Raw genomic sequence first — 19,463 nt, 5'->3', positions numbered from 1 at the left:
GTAGAAAGGACTGTCAACACATACCAAAGCTCACTTTATAGACAGCGGAATGCTACATGGCAGAAGAATCCAAACTCATCTCCCGGCATGTCCAGCCCATCCATTATCTCAGCCAGTCATGGCTAGCGGGTAAGTTCCTGTCTTTTTCCATGGCTAAACCAACTAGGCTTGAATTCGTATTTATGGATGGAAAACACATTTGTTGTTAAGGCACATGAAAGTTCACATATTCCAGAAGGCATTTCTGCCCAAAAATACATTTTGAATAGTAAAAAATAAATTACGTTCCAATGCCGCTCCTGTGAAGTATTGACATGCGGCATATTCCTAGTTTCCTGAAACGAGTCACAAATGTGTGGTTTAATTTATTTTGCCACTGGGTCTATTTATTTTCTTGGCCTTAGGCCTACATATCACAGTGTCAAGGCATTTGAATTAATGGGTTATAGAGCAACCAATGCAATAATAACAAGACATAAGTTGCTTCGAGGCAAGTAACACTGAAACATCAGTCGATGTAAGACTTTTAAACAGGTCAACATTCACAAGGCCGCAGAGCCAGACGGATTACCAGGACGTGTACTCCGAGCATGCGCTGACTAACTGGCAAGTGTCTTCACTGACATTTTCAACCTCTCCCTGTCTGAGTCTGTAATACCAACATGTTTCAAGCAGACCACAATAGTCCCTGTGCCCAAAAACACTAAGGTAACCTGCCTAAATGACTACCGACCCATAGCATTCAAGTCTGTAGCCATGAAGTGCTTTTAAAGGCTGGTCATGGCTCTCATCACCACCCTTATCCCAGAAACCCTTGATCCACTCCAATTTGCACACCCCTCCAACAGATCCACAGATGATGCAATCTCTATTGCACTCCACACTGCCCTTTCACACCTGGATAAAAGGAACACCTATGTGAGAATGCTATTCCTTGACTACAGCTCAGTATTCAACACCATAGTGCTCTCAAAGCTCATCACTAAGCTAAGAAACCTGAGACTAACACCTCCCTCTGCAGCTGGATCCTGGACTTCCTGACGGGCCAATCACAGGTGGTAAGGGTAGGTAACAACATATCCACCACGCTGATCCTCAACATGGGGGCCCCTCAGGGGAGCGTACTCAGTCCCCTCATGTACTCCCTGTTCACTCATGAATGCACGGCCAGGCATGACTCCAACACCATCATTAAGTTTGCCGATGACAACAGTGGTAGGCCTGATCACTGACAACGATGAGACAGCCTATATGGAGGAGGTCAGAGTCCTGACTGTGTAGTGCAAGGACAACAACCTTAACGTGATCAAGACAAAGGGGATGATTGTGGACTACAGGAAAAGGCGGACCGAGCACGCCCCATTCTCCTCAACAGGCCTGTAGTGGAGCAGGGTGAGAGCTTCAAGTTCCTTGGCATCTACATCACCAACAAACTAACATGGTCCAAGCGGACCAAGACAGTCGTGAAGAGGGCCTAACAAAACCTATTCCCCCTCTGGAGACTGAAAAGATTTGGCACGGGTCCTCAGATTCTCGAAAGCTTCTACAGCTGCACCATCGAGAGCATCCTGACGGATTGCATCACCGCCTGGTAAGGCAACAGCTCGGTCTCCGACTGCATGGCACTACAGAGGGTAGTGCGTACGGCCCAGTACATCACTGGGGCCAAGCTTCCTGCCATCCAGGACCTCTATACCAGGCGGTGTGAGAGGAAAGCCCTAAAAATTGTCAAAGTCCCCAGCCACCCTAGTCATAGACTACTCTCTCTGCTACCGCACGGCAAGTGGTAGCGGAGTGCAAATTCTAGGTCCAAGAGGCTTCTAAACAGCTTCTACCCCCCAAGCCATAAGACTCCTGAACATCTAATCAAATGCCTGCCCAGACTATTTGCACTGCCCCCTCCCCCTTTATGCTGCTGCTACTCTCTATTATTATCTATGCATAGTCACTTTAATAACTCTACCTACATGTACATATTACCTCAATTACCTCGACTAACCGGTGCCCCCGCACATTGACTCTGTACCGGTACCCCCTGTATATAGCAACGTGAGACCACATTGTTAATAAATTGCCATACAGTATCTACTCTCGTACCGTTTGTTGATCAAGCAATCTCAATAGAAGCTCTCAGATGGGCAGCAATATGAGACAATGCAGAGAAGCGGAGGAAAGTTTATAGGGGTAAGGCGAGACATGCTTTGATAATGTAACCTATGGATTACAGAATAAAGATGGGAATTTTCATGCAAGACAGCAGTCAGGGTTTTAAGTTTCAGTTGGGTCAGGAAGATAGAAAAATTGCCCAGGCTCTATATGGAGGCATGCTAATGTTTCTGATCAGTGACAGATGAACAAACAAGTAAATTAGCTACCACTTCCACTTGTCCAGCCAGAGATCAATTAAACAAATAATGGACAGAGATTCATTGAAACACATTGATTATCAGGCAAGTCACAGGATTTTGGTCGGGAGTAGGACAGGCTACTACGCAAGTGAAGATCAAGCAGACTTGCATAACATTTTAGCAAAATGTTATGATCTGCTAATATACTGTATGAGCAAATGTGAATAAAGATCATTAGCACTCACCTCAATTTATCTAACATTTCACCAGCCTAATTGTAACCAAATATATCCATACAAAGAAAAATCTGACATTGATTTATTTTTGCTAGTCCACCACGCTTTTCTCAAAGCAGGCGCTTCAGCTCACCAGGCTTGGGTCGGACAGGGATCAAATTTTCAGTTCAGATGTGAAAACTGCATTCGGGTCTCATGTGCAGTCCAGTAGTGTCAATTATGCGTGTGCTTTGAATTTATGGCGACTTTGATTGAAGTAAATGCGCTAGTCTGAAGGCTCCAATGTGACAACTTGTTTGGATAATGTGCTATTTAGATACTATATCTATCTATACAGTGTGTAAGGGATTTCTTCCATTGACGGAGAGGCGGACCAAAGCGCAGCGTGGTTATTTTGACTCATGTTTTAATAAATCACTTCACATGAACAAACTAACAAACTAACAAAAACAAGAAACGTGAAAACCCAAAACAGCCCTATCTGGTGCAAAACACAGAGACAGGAACAATCACCCACAAACACACAGTGACACCCAGGCTACCTAAGTATGATTCTCAATCAGAGACAACTAATGACACCTGCCTCTGATTGAGAACCATACTAGGCCGAAACATAGAAATACCCAAATCATAGAAAAACAAACACAGACTGCCCACCCAACTCACGCCCTGACCATACTAAATAATGACTAAACAAAGGAAATAAAGGTCAGAACGTGACACAGTGTTACTGTAACTAGATGACAGTTATTTTTTACTGCTATAGCGGAGACAAACTTCAAGATAGTGGATGGATCGGGGGCAGTCAGCATATTCCACTACTGTCCTCCTGCTAGGCTAATTCACATTAGAACAGCAAAAGATAAAAGAGCACTGTGTTTTATGTTTGATGACGGAATCTGTGTGGTGGCTTTTAGCCTCTGATTATCTGTATAGCATAATCCAATTCTATTCCCAAATATTCAGTCAGGGTGAAAAACTGCCTTGCTCCAAAATCTGGGGGTACTTACTGCCACTACACACTACACAGAACCCCACTAGTCATATGACTTTGCCACCAGGAAATAACCCCGATGTGAAACTTTCTTTAGTTGACCATTAGGGCTATTGGTGGCCCAATAATTAGTCATTGCCATTGAGACAGATAGCTGAGTGTGATGATAATCTCATTTCCCAATAACAGAATATGTTATGGAATTTAATTATGCCTACATGAGGCCTAATGGAGCTTCTGTCTGAGAACAAGCTGAAAATAATTAAAATATAACTCAGACATTCTTAAAAGTTAATCACTAATATCAAGACTTCATCCTAAATGTTTCATGGATAAAAAATAATGTCTTGAAAGGTGGGATGTGGGATGTCACAAAGAGATGCTTACATTTGAGGAAGAAATGGTGCAGTCAATTTAGGCTATGCAAAATCTGCACTCAGTGGTGCAAAATACTTACAGTTGAAGTTGGAAGTTTACATACACTTAGGTTGGAGTCATTAAACTCATTTTTCAACCACTCCACAAATTTCTTGGCAAGTCGGTTAGGACATCTACTTTGTACATGACACAAGTAATTTTTCCAACAATTGTTTACAGACAGATTATTTAACTTATAATTCACTGTATCACAATTCCAGTGGGTCAGAAGTTTACATATGCTAAGTTGACTGTGCCTTTAAACAGCTTGGAAAATTCCAGAAAATTATGTTATAGGCTAATTGACATAATTTGAGTCAACTGGAGGTGTACTGTCACGTTCTGACCTTTATTTTTCTTTGTTTTGTCTTTATTTAGTATGGTCAGGGCGTGAGTTGGGGTGGGCAGTCTATGTTTTTTGTTTCTATGTTTAGGTTTCTGTTTCGGCGTTGTATGGTTCTCAATCAGAGGCAGGTGACGTTAGTTGTCTCTGATTGAGAATCATACTTAGGTAGCCTGGGTTTCACTGTTGGTTTGTGGGTGTTTGTTTCCGTGTGTGTGTTTGCCGCCACACGGTACTGTTTCGGTTTGGTTATTTCACGTATTCGTTTATTGTTTTTGTATTCCATAGTGTTCAGTGCTTTTCTTATTAAAATCGTCATGAACACTTACCACGCCGCATCTTGGTCTGATCCTTACTCCTCTTCAGACGAAGAGGAGGAAATCTGCCCTTACAGAAACACCCACCAACAGAGGACCAAGCGGCGTGGTAATGGGTAGCAGCAACAGCGGCCGAAGACACAGGACTCATGGGCTTGGGAGGAAATCCTAGACGGGAGAGGACCCTGGGCACAGCCATGGGAATATTGCCGCCCCAAAGCAGAGCTGGAGGCAGCGAAGGCAGAGAGGCGCTGGTATGAGGAGGCAGCACGGCGGCACGGTTGGAAGTCCGAGAGTCAGCCCCAAAAATGTCTTTGGGGGCGGCACACAGGGAGTGTGGCGAAGCAAGGTAGGAGACCTGCGCCAACTTCCTGTGCTTACCGGAGAGCGAGAGAGACCAGGCAGGCACCGTGTTATGCTGTGGAGCGCACGGTGTCCCCGGAGCGAGTGCATAGCCCGGTGCGGTACATTCCAGCTTCTCGTATCGGCCGGGCTAGAGTGGGCATCGAGCCAGGTGCCATGAAGCCGGCTCTATGCATCTGGTCTCCAGTGCGTCTCCTTGGGCAGGCGTACATGGCACCAGCCTTACGCATGGTGTCCCCGGTTCGCCAGCACAGCCCAGTGCGGCCTATTCCACCTCGCCGCACTGGTCGGGCTACGGGGGAGCATTCAACCAGGTAAGGTTGGGCAGGCTCGGTGCTCAAGAGCTCCAGTGCGCCTGCACGGTCCGGTCTATCCAGTGCCACCTCCACACACCAGCCCTCCGGTGGCAGCCCCCCGCACCAGGCTGTCTCTCCGTCTTCTGCCTACAGGGTCTCCCGTCTGTCCTGAGTTGCTAGAGTCTCCCGTCTGTCCTGAGTTGCTAGAGTCTCCCGTCTGTCCTGAGTTGCTAGAGTCTCCCGTCTGTCCTGAGCTGCTAGAGTCTCCCGTCTGTCCTGAGCTGCTAGTCTCCCGTCTGTCCTGAGCTGCCAGAGCCGCCAGCCAGCCGGGAGCTGCCAGAGCCGCCAGCCAGCCAGGAGCTGCCAGAGCCGCCAGCCAGCCAGGAGCTGCCAGAGCCGCCAGCCAGCCAGAGTTGCCAGGGCCGCCAGCCAGCCAGGAGCTGCCAGAGCCGTCAGCCAGTCCTGAGCTACCCTTCAGTCCTGAGTTACCCCTCAGTCCGGAGCTACCCCTCAGTCCTGAGCTGCCCCTCAGTCCTGAGCTGCCCCTCAGTCCTGAGCTGCCCCTCAGTCCTGAGCTACCCCTCAGTCCGGAGCTACCCCTCAGTCCGGAGCTGCCCCTCAGTCCGGAGCTGCCCCTAAGTCCAGTGGGGCCCTTTAGTAGGGTTGCCAGTCCTAGGTTGGCAGCGAGAAGAGGCTCATTAGAACTATGGTGAAGTGGGGTCCACGTCTCGCGCCAGAACCGCCACCGTGGACAGACGCCCACCCCGACCCTCCCCTATAGGTTCAGTTTTTGGGGAGGGGGGGGGGGGGGTTACTGTCACGTTCTGACCTTTATTTTCCTTTGTTTTGTCTTTATTTAGTATGGTCAGTTGGGTCAGCGTATGGTCAGCGTGAGTTGGGGTGGGCAGTCTATGTTTTGTGTTTCTATGTTTAGGTTTCTGTTTCGGCCTAGTATGGTTTTCAATCAGAGGCAGGTGTCTTTAGTTGTCTCTGATTGAGAATCATACTTAGGTAGCCTGGGTTTCACTGTTGGTTTGTGGGTGTTTGTTTCCGTGTGTGTGTTTGCCGCCACACGGTACTGTTTCGGTTTGGTTATTTCACATATTAGTTTATTGTTTTTGTATTCCATAGTGTTCAGTGCTTTTCTTATTAAAATCGTCATGAACACTTACCACGCCGCATCTTGGTCCGATCCTTACTCCTCTTCAGACGAAGAGGAGGAAATCTGCCGTTACATGTACCTGTGGATGTATTTCAAGGCCTAGACACAACAAGGAACACTATCTGGCTGTGACGCGAGGCGCTGTAGTAGTAATACTCTAGAGATTTGTGATGAATACGTCAGTGTTTTCATAGGTCCTAGATGCTGAATACGAGTATTTATTTACACATCTGCATGTTTCTATAATGTAATGTTTATTTGTAGTTTCAGTGCCTCTTTGTATCACATCATGGGAAAATCAAAATAAATCAGCCAAGACCTTTTGTAGACCTCCACAAGTCTGGTTGATCCTCGGGAGCAATTTCCAAACGCCTGAAGGTACCACGTTCATCTGTACAAGCAATAGTACGCAAGCCTAAACACCATGGGACCACGCAGCCGTCAAACTGCTCAGGAAGGAGACGTGTTCTGTCTCCTAGAGAAGAAAGTTATTTGGTGCGAAAAGTGCAAATCAATCCCAGAACAACAGCAAAGGAACTTGTGAAGATGCTGGAGGAAACCGGTACAAAAGTATCTATATCCACAGTAAAACGAGTCCTATATCCTATAAGGAAGGAGCCACTGCTCCAAAACCGCCATAAAAAAAAATTGACCTTTATTTAACTAGGCAAGTCAGTTAAGAACAAATTCTTATTTTCAATGACGGCCTAGGAACAGTGGGTTAACTGTCTGTTCAGGGGCAGAACGACAGATTTGTACCTTGCCAGCTCGGAACTTGCAACCTTTTGATTATTAGTCCAACGCTCTAACCACTAGGCTACACTGCCACCCATTGTGATGTAAAAGACATCTGTCTTTTTACTGCACATGGGGACAAAGATCGTACTTTTTGAAGAAATGTCCTCTGGACTGATGAAACAAATATAGAACTGTTTGGCCATAATGATCATTGTTAATGTTTGGAGGAAAAAGGGGGAGGCTTGCAAGCCGAAGAACACCATCTCAACCGTGAAGCACGGGGGTTGCAGCATCATGTTGTGGGGGTGCTTTGCTGCAGGAGGGACTGGTGCACTTCACAAAATAGATTGAATCATGAGGGAGGAAAATTATGTGGATGTATTGAAGCCACATCTTAAGTCATCAGTCAGGAAGTTAAAGCTTGGTCGCAAATGGGTGTTCCAAATGGACAATGACCCCAAGCATACTTCCAAAGTTGTGGCAAAATGGCTTACGGACAACAAAGTTCAGGTATTGGAGTGGCCATCACAAAGATCTGACCGCAATCGTATAGAAAATTTGTGGGCAGACCTGAAAAAGCATGTGTGAGCAAGTAGGCCTATAACCTGACTGAGTTACACAAGCTCTGTCAGGTGGAATGGGCCAAAATTCACCCAGCTTATTGTGGGAAGGCTACCCAAAACGTTTGACCCAAGTACCAAATGCTAATTGAGTGAATGTAAACTTCTGACCCCCTGGGAATGTGAAGAAAGAAATGAAATCTATAATAAATCGTTCTCTCTACTATTATTCTGACATTTCACATTCTTAAAATAAAGTGGTGATCCTAACTGACCTAAGACAGGGAATTTTTACTAGGATTAAATGTCAGGAATTGTGAAAAACTGAGTTTAAATGTATTTGGCTAAGGTGTATGTAAACTTCTGACTTCAACTGTAAGTAAAAATACTGTAACGTACTACTTAAGTAGTTTTTTGGGGTATCTCTACTTTCCTTTACTATACTGAACAACAATGTAAACGCAAAGTTCAACAATTTCAAATATTTTTTTAAATTACAGTTCATATTAGGAAATAATCTATGTATTTCACATGACTGAGAATACAGATATGCATTGGTTGGTCACAGAGTTAGGGGCGTGGATCAGAAAACAAGTCTGCATTTGTCTCATGCAACATCTCCTTTGTGTGGAGTTGATCAGGCTGTTGAATGTGTGAAATGTTTTTCCACTCCCCCTCAATGGCTGTGCGAAGTTGTGGATATTGGCGGGAGCTGGAACACTCTGAAATACACGTTGATCCAGAGCATCCCAATCATTCTCAATGGGTGACATGTCTAGTGAGTATGTAGGGCATGCAAGAACTGGGAAATGTTCAGCTTCCAGGAATTGTGAACAGATCCCTGCGACATGGGCTGTGCATTATCATGCTGAAACATGAGTTGATGGCGTTTGATGAATGGCACAACAATGGGTCTCAGGATTTTGTCACAGTATCTTTGTGCAATCAAATTCCCATTGAAAAAATGCAATTGTGATCACTGTCCATAGCTTATGCCTGCCCATACCATAACCCAACAACCATCAGGGTGAACTGTTTCACAACGTTGACATCAGAAAACCGTTGCCCACTCGACGCCATGAACGTGGTCTGCAGTTGTGAGGCCGGTTGGATGTACTACCAAATTTCTCTTTAACAAAGTTGGAGGCGGCTTATGGTAGAAAAATGAACATTCAATTTTCTGGCAACAGCTCTGGTGGACATTACAGCAGTCAACATGCCAATTGCACACTCCCTCAAAACTTGAGACATCTCTGGCATTGTGTTGTGACAAAACTGCATATTTTAGAGTGGCCTTTTATTGTCCCCAGCACAAGGTGCACTTCTGTAATGATCATGGTGTTTAATCAGCTCCTTTATATACCACACCTGTCAGGTAGATATATTATCTGGCAAAAGAGAAATGCTCACTAACAGTGATGTAAATTAATTTGAGCACAACATTTTGCGTGTGTGGAACATTTCTGGGATCTTTTATTTCAGCTCATGAAACATCATTGGACAAACACTTTACATGTTGAATAAAATGTTTTGTTCAGTGTATTTATATTTTTGACAACTTTTACCCCAGTACATTCCCAAAGAAAATATGTACTTTTTACTACCATACACTTTCTCTGACACCCAAAAGTACTCATTACATTTTGAATGCTCAGGCAGGACAGCAATACGGTCCAATTCACATACCTACAGTATCAATATAACGCATTGTCATCCCTAATGCCTATGATCTGGAGTGCTCACTAAACACAACTACTGTGTTTATAAATTATGTCTGAGTGTTGGAGTGTGCCTCTGTCTATAAAAAAACAACAAGAATATCGTGCTGTGTGATTTGCTTAATATAAGTAATTTGATGTATAGCATTTACCTTTGTATTTCTGCTCAAGTATGACAGTTGAGTACTTTTTCCATCACTGTACTTACATTTGAAACCAGATGCTTCTACATTTTTACTCAAGTAGTATTTTACTGGTTGAATTTCACTTTTACTTGAGTCATTTTCTATTAAGGAATCTTTACATTTACTGAAGTATGACAATTGAGTGCTTTTTCCACCATTGACTGCACTACACCCATCCATCAAATCCTAAGGCCATATTCTCTCTCCAATGGCTATATTGTGGAATTATTCTAATGTTTTTTGTGGAAGTTGCTTACATTGAAAGTGTAAGATCACAACTGCATAATTAGGTGTCATGAATTTACATTCTATCCACTTCTAAACCTTGTGAAATAAAGTCTGAATGATTACATGATACAACCACCACACAGTCTGCTACAGCTCAGCAGCATATGTGGGCCAGTGCAATGCAGACACCTCCAGTTCTGCTTAGCACTCAGAAACGTCTCTTTCTGCAGTATCTAATGCATTCTCATCCCAGCAGTTTCAAACAATACCTCCACCCTGCAGTTTCTGAGCTTAACCTATATGTAGGATACTGTAAGTAGCAGAGGAGCAGGACATGCAGTAGTTCATAATAGCCTGTACATTTTGGAAGAGTTACTGCTGGATCCAGCCATTCATGAAATCTGCTCAGCAAAACTGCACACTGTACATTTAAAAACTTAATTTATGTGTCGTTTCATGAAATTAGTGCCTTTTGCGCCCCTTTGATATTTTATGTAGAAATTGTACAGTACGCCAATATTGAATTTTAAAAGCCTGTTATATTCCCTGAAGCGCCCTTTAATATTGACCACATGTAAAATTCTATAAATCTGATTATTTATTTGAATAAAGGCTTGTTAAAGTGCCACAATTCAGCGTTGTGACCCACCTTCGGGCACCCTGTGACTTCTAGGAAGACATTTACCCAATTAACCCCAACATTTCTCCACGTTTTCACCATCATTGCAAAGCTCTAGTTATTTTGTTGATTTGACAAAGTCATTTCTGAAGATTATAATTTATTTCATGTGATTCATTTACGTCTATCCCTCCTTTTAAGGTCAACCCTGTTACCCTGTTAAGTGAGCTGAACTCTCGTTTTAATATGGTGAAACTAACTGCCACTCCCTGTTGCATATATCAAGCTTCCATTCCCCTTGTCAGAAGGAGATTCATGGCTGATTTAAGATAAAATGGTCAACCCTCTTACAGTCAACCCTATTACTTTATTTGGCACTTAATGTGCACTTTTATTTAAAAGGATGCTTTGGGATTTTGGCAATGAGGCCCTTTATCTACTTCCGCAGAGTTAGATGAACTCATGAATACATTTTTGCCAACTAGCGCTAGCACAATTGCTAACTAGCGTTAATGAAATGACTGGAAGTCTATGGGTATCTGCTAGTTGCATTGGCTTGTGAAACTAACTCTAACTTCCTTCATCCTGGACACAGAGACACACAAATGGTATCAACCAATTCATCTGACTCTGGGGAAGTAGATAAAGGGCATCATTGCCAAAATCCTGACGTATCCTTTTAACCTGAAATGGGGAAACGTGTATTTTTATGAAGTTATTAAACATGTGCTGTTTATAACAGAAGGTTAAAATTAGGTCAAATCAAAATTGCCATTATACAATCTTTGGACTGCTTCTAAGTGCACACACTTAGACGTTTTCTCATAAGTGGAACATGAAAGTACATAGGCTACAACAGTTAAGCATTTGAGACTTTAATGTGAAAATTGCTCCATATAGTGTTTTTTCAGTGTCTCCAGATTTCATGCAGAGACATTGAAGGTGGTCATGGCAGGCTCGAATGGAACAACTGGCGCTTGAAAGCCACCCTGACGTGCATAAGTTGGTCAAGGAGGAAATTGTTCCTACTAATGGAAAAGCTTTTTTCTTATCTTTTTTTCCTAGAGGAAATGTTAATCTTGTACAAAAGTGGTCCACTCTTTGAAATGTCACGGCAATACTTTCCATTGCCATCCATAATTAAGAACTTGTCAAAATGGTTCTTAATGCAGTTAGTTTAGTTCATCATTTGGTTGATTCAGACCCTTCTTGCTCCCTCAGGAGACCCATCGGTACTCATCAGACATAAGACAGAGAAAAATATAAAATGTTTAAAGATAGCAAAGTTTCTAACATATAGCATAAAAAATGAAGACAAAATATATTATTTCATACCACCTGTCAAAATTGGTTTGGTAAAGTCTAGGTTGCTTTCATCAACTTTCAGGAAGTTACAGTGGTGAAGAGAGAGAGAGCGACTGAAAGTTGTGCTTCAAGAAAGTGTACACTACACGCTTCCATGATAATGAAATTGATTACGTTGCTTCATTGCGTCTCATCCTTCCGTTCCCAATCGATTCCTTTGACATTTTCTTTGAAGTTGTTGCCACTCAGTTATCAGTGCCATTCTGTTATTTGTCCTTGACTTCCCTGTACAATAAAAATAAATAAAAAACAGGTCATGAAATGGAATCCTTGAATCGCTTTTTGATGTTTCAAAAAACTAAGATGATAATTTTTGCACAAATCTTATCTTTTTCTCCCATCTTCTTTTGTGTTAGACATACAATAGACTTACATACTTATTTTTTATTTATACGTTCTTTAAACTAGAGCCATGTACACTATGTAAAGCTAGAACTCACAGAATAGTCCTGATATCCATGAGGATGACATACTCTATATAATATCATCATTTATAATAATATATGCCATTTAGCAGATGCTTTTATCCAAAGGAACTTAGAGTCATGCATGCATACATTTTCCATATGGTTGGCCTTTGACCATCCGACCACCTTGTACCTGGATGCTATTGCTACTGTGAGGTATCCCCATGCATTGGAGCTGGTCTGGTGCGGTCTTCCTGTCCTAGCGTCAGTCTTCATCAGAGACTCCATCTCCATCCTGTCTGAACCACCTGACTTGCTTCTGTGCCTGCCATTCTTCCCTCCCTGCCCCCTGTCCCCTGCTGTGGAGACATGCCAGAGAGTACTTCTTCTAATTCCTCCCCCAGACAGCCACGATGCAATTGTGTCTGTCTGTCTTCAAGGCCAAGCAGCAGGATACCCTGCACACGCTTCCATATCGACGAGCCAAAGCCCTCTCAGAGATGGCTACTCCTACCTACGCCCTCTGTCTTGGTCTGGTCCCTGAGCCCCATGCACATCAACAATGTGCAGATCAGTGGCTGTCGCTGCCGTTTAAGACGAGGGAGGACGATGATGGCCTTATTTCTATAGCAGCATATTGGATGACTGTCATTCATTCATTCAACCAGCTAAATGTAACATGATACAAAAAAAATTCCCAATACCCATCATGAGGTTGCTACAACCTAGCCTATGAATAAAAGTTTACAACGTAGATGCACAGGTCGAGAGAAATTTGAGTAATCAAGACAGACATTAAATACCGCCTTGCACACGCTTGCCTGCATTTAGCTGATCTCGGGTGTAATCATTAGTCCAAAAGTTGCAAACTAGAGTTTCTATTTGACAAATTCAGTTATGTTTATCCCCGTTTTGTTCCGTTTGCTTCCTTTTAAGAAACGTTTTTCTACAGAATTGGTGGAATGACTATGTTACTGATCACATGCAAACACAGTTCACTTTCATAGCAGCCACATAAAAACAGCATGATCCCTTTGATCATTGTATAAATCACATCTAAGCACTCTCCTCCTCTCACCGTTTCAATTCGCTTGTGGACATCAGCTGTATGTGACCAGGCAGAAAAAAATCCAAGCCAAACCTTCATATCATAACTGCTAACCGCTACACACAGACTTTATCTTTGTCACCATACTAGCTAACGTCATAGTCAACATAACTACTATAACTAATGCATTAGTACACCCACTACAATCATGCAGTACTGTGTACAGTCAGCAAGCAGTTACACAGGTGGGTCCGGTGGCAATAAACTAATAAAACCAAAAGCTTACCTTGACTTGGAAGAATTACAGTGTTGGATAGCCATAGCTAGCTAGGTAACATAGCATCCCTCTCTGTTTGAGCCAGGTGTTTGAGTAGGTCTAAACTAGCTATCTGCGTTTGCTAGCTATGTAAGTAAAAGTGGAAAAAGAATACAACAAAATATAGCTAGCTCGCACTTTCTCTCTCATGCTTTATCTTAATTTTTTAAGAAATTAATTTGTTAAAAACTGTTCAAACTATTGTCTTTCTCTCTGAGTCAACTACCCACCACATTTTAAGCTCTGCAGTGCTAGCCAGCTTTAGCTTATGCTTTCCGTACTAGAATCCTTCTCTAATCCTTTGATTGGGTGGACAAAATGTCAGTTCATGCTGCAAGAGCTCTGATAGGTTGGAGGACGTCCTCCGGAAGTTATAATTATTGTATAAGTCTATGGAAGTGGGTGAGAACAGAGAGCGTCCTAGGTTTTGTATTGAAGTCATTGTACCCAGAGGAGGACAGAAGGTATCTGTTCTCCGGCTACAACATGGCTCTACCCTACAGAGTGCTGTTTAGGCTACTGTAGACCTTCATTTCAAAACAGTGTGTTTTAATAAATTATTTGATGATGTGAATATGTTTAGTATAGTTTTATCTGGAAAGGAACTTTTTTAAATGTTTCACTATTTTTATTTTTCAGAAATTCACTGAGGAGGATGGTCCCCCTCTTCCTCTTCTGAGGAGCCTCCACTGGTGCAGATCATTTGAACTATTTGCCTCGCCTAGATTTCAATGGAGCAAAAGCACTAATATTTTACCTGACTGCACACTTTGCTGCAGAAATATGGAGATTTAATCATTTGAGATATAATTGCGCACATCCTGTACAGTACATCTTAGTGGCTCGTAATATTTTCTGGAGTTCTGTACCTTCTAGTTTGATCATTGAAACAATGTGTAATGTGCAGTATGCAGAAACATACTTTCCACCCAGATGGTGTTTTGGTATCAATAGATGTTTTCCTCCGCACAGCGTGTGAGGAGTTATGCAAAGGTTTACTATGGGGTCAAACTTGTTAAGACCATATGAGGTCCGTTTGTGCTTCAAACAGCCCACCTCAGGGTGTTCCATATGATGGGGAGAGGAAAGTGGGTGTTGATGAATGGAGTTCACAGATTGAGTGTGACGGTTGGAATACAAACAATCCTCAGATTAATTACCTTGCTGATGACTGATGGCATGGCAGAGTCAACATGCAACAGCAACATATTGTTTCTGGAATGGTGGGCCAGATCCAATTATTACATTTTTGTAAATGATTTGTTTCCACCACTGTATTTGGTTAGGAACACCACCATTCCAAGTAAGTGTGCCTTAGTAGATTGTGGAGACCCATGGTCATTTTAAATGTAAATGTTCATGAATAATAATCAGATATACCATACAAGTATATTTTCAGTAGGTGGTTCTGGTAGTTGTTCAACAGAATTATGGAAAAAACAACATCGCCCAAGAGGCCGTAACCATCCCTGTAAGTAATGACCCTCTATTTACAGAGAAGGATAGTATTTGCCTCTCATCCAAATGCCAATAGTGACAGACAATTATGTAGGTTACTATTTCTAATACCAGCAGTCATGTCTAACAGAAGCATAGAGACTGTCTTTGCCGTAGCTCCAGTACTGCTGTAGCTGTCAGTCAGCATGGGGAATTACAGCACTCCAGCCTTGGCCTATGTAGTAGAACAGCTCATCACTGTTTGATTCCCCCAACTACTTATGCAGAGGTGGATCAAATGAAATACATGCATGTGACATCCTGCATTCGTCCATGGTCTACTTTTGTAGTTAAACGTGTGTCTAATCAATTTGCACAATAGGAGAGTGTGTAGCTACAGTACACAGTGCTGTCTGAAAGAAAGAAAGACAGGATTCAGGCGCTACAGCAGCTAGTCTTATGATAGAGAGGGAGGTAAAGTGACAAGGGCTGTAAAGTAGTAGACATTTCTAAAATCCCCAGGTAAACAAACTCAGAAACCTGGACTATTTTAAGCTTGTGGCAACAATGGCAAGTTGTGTTCCATGCAGATTTTATTTATTTATATGATTTATAACACCTTGCCTTCATCAAGCAAAACATTTGTTTTAATTTAAGATTTTACCCTGTAAGCAGTCTATGGATAAGTTATGACAGCAATCCATGCTTTGGTTTAGTTTCCCTGGCACTGTTTCCACATGCTAACGTTTTAGCATTTGTGGAACAAATCCTGCGCATTATGTCCACATAATCAGAAAATTGACTGTGAAGCTCAACAAAGTCACTTATAGTTGATTTAAACATGATGTGCGAAAAATGCTATTATCAGTACCATGACTGGAATGGCATTTGTGCCACAAATGCTAAAACATTAGCATGCAGAAACAGTGACAGGGAAACTAAACCAAAGTATGGATTGCTGTCATACCTTATCCATAGACTGCTTACAGGGTTAGGAAACCAATATGATATTTTGTAATTTGGGCGAACTATCCCTTTAACAGTAGACCTATTAAAAATTGGCTACTATTCTACTCTTTGGATCTTATGCATACAGCCACCAAAGCTGTAGTATGGCAGGGACACCTTTGGGATGAATTAGAATGCCGACTGCGAGCCAGGCCTAATCGCCCAAGATCAGTGCCCGACCTCACTAATGCTCGTGGCTGAATGGAAGCAAGTCCCCGGAGCAATGTTCCAACATCTAGTGGAAAGCTTTCCCAGAAGAGTGGAAGCTGTTATCGCAGCAAAGGGAGGGGGGGGGGGGGGGGGGACGGACCAACTCTATATTAATGCCCATGATTTTGGTTTTGGAATGAGATGTTTGACGAGCAAGCGTCCACATACTTTTGTTCATGTAGTGTATATTCTTCAAGAATCATTGGGTGCATTACTTTATAAGTCCAAAAACTGATGTAGCAACTGATGATAGACCCTTTAATTCATGAGGAAGTACAGTATGTAGCATCATCTAACGCTAAGATACAGGAATCTATACTGTATTAGAATGTATTGCCTGGGATTGACCAGGATTCTCCTTTTATTATCAGCTCTTTGACGATCCGACAAGTTTAAGCAGAATTGTCATAACAGTTCATCGGGTGGGTTTCCTTTATGGGTAAAAGAAACTGGACAAGTAATCACATTTGTGGAGGCCGCAGAGATGCTATTTACCCTCCATAACCTTTAAACATCCTTCTCAGATAGAATGCAATTATATAGTAATGCATTATTCATAATCTAACAACCATTATGGCAACATAATTATTATTTTCTTGGGGGGGGGGGTCACAGTTGTTTTCAAAGGAGTAAGTACACACACATCTCCCTTAATTGTCTTGCTGTGAATAAGCAGCACAGTAGGAATGTTTGCAATGCAGCATATTGTGTATTATTGTAGGTGGGTGTGGAATAGTATTATGGGCTGTTAAGACTTATTGTCATATTCAATGAAATGGAAGTAGTGTCATGACACATTATCATTTCAATATGATATATACGACATAGTGTGAGTTAATGGATAAGATCTTACTTGATTATCATTATTCCTGAACATGAAACCATGATTAATATTGTATTGTAAAAACAGCCCAGTAATTCAAATAGGAGTCCCCTCATCGCCTGTTATTATTAAAGACATTAAGGAACGATTTCTTGTTACTTTTTTTATGGAGCTGGGCTCTCCTGGGAATTGATCAAGACTGAGCGGGAAACAAGACCTTTTCATAGCTGATTTATAAATCCCCGGGAAGTGATAAAAAGCTGCACACCAAAGCATTTGGATCCAATTATCATTCATAGAATGGTGTTGTTTCCCAATTAAAAGTTGCTCTGGTGCTCTGGAGGATGTAGTTTTGGGGAGCTGTACACTCTACAAATGTAGATTGGTTAACTAAAGAAAGAGTTGAAAGACTGTTGGTTACTGTTGTAGTGCCCATATTCAGAAAGCGTCTCAGAGTAGGAGTGCTGATTTAAGATCAGTTTGGCCTTTTAGATCATAATGATCATGATAATATGGACTGAGGGGACCTAACTGATCATATATCAGTACTCGTACTCTGAGATACTTTATGAATACTGACCCAGAGACTTACCGCAATGGTACTGAGGAGACAACTCCTATGGAACCGGACACATTATACATCATGACACACAACTTGCATATTAATTCACTTATCCAGAATCATTGACCTTTATTTATCAATAAAAATATACACTAGGGAAAATAGTCTCCTTTTTTTAAACAACTTCAGGATTTTGGGGGTTTGTTTTTCTCCAAAAATGTTAATACTTTCCCCCACTTCACTTGTCAGAGCCCAGTGTAAAATTACAGTCAATTCCACAACGAAACAAGTTGTATAACTCAAATTAGCTCTGTATTGTTAGGTTAACCTTTAACGGGATTGAAGAGGAGAGATGTTTTACAGGGCTATGGTCTGTTCTGTCTCAGAGAGTTCTGTCTCAAACAGCCTGGACAGTGTGTGACCCTCCGGCTCCCAGTCCTCCAGGTCACTGTAGCTGAGTTCAGGGGGCAGGACCTGGGCCAGCCCCAGAGAGCTGACCGACCCCGTGGGAGAGCCACGGCCCTCGTACGAGTAAGTCTGGAGGGAGTCATAGGGTGGCCCGCTGGTGTCCCTGTCAGCTTCCACCACTTTCTGTCTAATGACATGGTGCATATCCTCTGTATCCAGCAGAACCAGGGATGGGCTCTGGGGCCCACAGGCCACCAGCCAACCCTCTGTCCCAGGCCTTACCTCCCGCCGCAGCCTCCTCCGTTCCGCCCCGGCGGGGTTCCGCAGTGCTGCGATGTCAAACGCCTCTGTGTCCTCCTCGCCCCCGCCCTCGTCGTCGTATGTGACCACGTTCTCCCGGACGTCCTCCTCAGAGATGATTAACGGTTCCTTCTTGCCCTTTTTGCTCCGCAGGATGACAAATAGCACCACGATGGCTGCAGTACAGGACAGAGGAGAGGGGACAAGACCACAACGACTTACAATATGTCATTACAGGCTCAAAATGCACACCCTATTCTCCAATGCATCGATTTGAGAGTGGAATTGTGGCCTTAGCTGCTGGAAACAAATCAGCCAGAGTTACTCCTGCAGCTGGTGTGAAGCCTTTCATTATCTCTACCTCAAGGCAAGAAGGTCTCTCTCTCTCCCCCTCCCCCAGCTCTGGAGTGTGGCTCTAAGCGGCTGACTAAACACATTCACGGGCAAGAATATCTCTCCTTTCCCATCTCTATCCCTCCCACTTTCTCCCTTCCTCTTTCTCTTTCCCCCCCTTCTCTCCCATCTTCTCTTTCCTACCATGCCATCTCAACCCGCTCTCTTGTCTCTTACCCAGCAGGATGATGATGCAGAGCAAAATGGCGATGAAGGCCCCGGTGCTCAGGCCTGCTGTGGAGAGGAAGGCCGGGACTCGGCAGGCCTTCACCCTGCTGCTGCCACCTCCTCCTCTCTGGCAGACACACACCCGGAGGTTCAGGGTGGAGGTGCTGCTCAGGACAGGCTCTCCTCCATCCTTCACAACCACAGGAAGTTGGTAGAGATCCTGCTCCGATTGGCTGAACTGACGCCTCCGCGCCATGATGCTGGCAGTGTTGTCTGGAGCAGAATGACAAAATTTAAAATACACTGGATGTATAATTGTATTGACAAAAAGTCCCTATAAGTATTGATACAAACATTACTACAAAATGTAGTGTATTTTCATCATTTTATCTACTTTTCCAAAATATACCATCTAAAGGAACGTTGCCCTGACCTGTTTTCCCCCTGAAATAACATATGCAACCACAGAGAACAGAAGACCAGTACAACAAATA

The 19,463-nt window shown here is 43.0% G+C and overlaps 1 protein-coding gene across 1 annotated transcript in view; it reads right to left on the bottom strand.

Annotated features, from left to right (window-relative positions):
• Positions 1–17,937: 17,937 nt before the first annotated feature.
• LOC139377336 (cadherin-18-like) overlaps positions 17,938–19,463 on the bottom strand; it is a 43,149-nt gene continuing 41,623 nt past the window's right edge. Inside the window, exons 10-11 of the mRNA XM_071120359.1 lie at positions 18,979–19,242; positions 17,938–18,584 (exon numbers count right to left, since the gene is read on the bottom strand). Of these exons, the coding sequence (XP_070976460.1) occupies positions 18,058–18,584; positions 18,979–19,242 (791 nt within the window). The 3' untranslated portion in view covers positions 17,938–18,057. The remainder of the gene's footprint in view (positions 18,585–18,978; positions 19,243–19,463) is intronic.

This window comes from Oncorhynchus clarkii, chromosome 20 (assembly GCF_045791955.1).
Source record: "Oncorhynchus clarkii lewisi isolate Uvic-CL-2024 chromosome 20, UVic_Ocla_1.0, whole genome shotgun sequence".
Taxonomy (NCBI): Eukaryota; Metazoa; Chordata; class Actinopteri; order Salmoniformes; family Salmonidae; genus Oncorhynchus; species Oncorhynchus clarkii.
The sequence above is the reverse complement of the archived record's forward strand: the minus strand, read 5'-3'. Positions and strand labels throughout refer to the sequence as shown.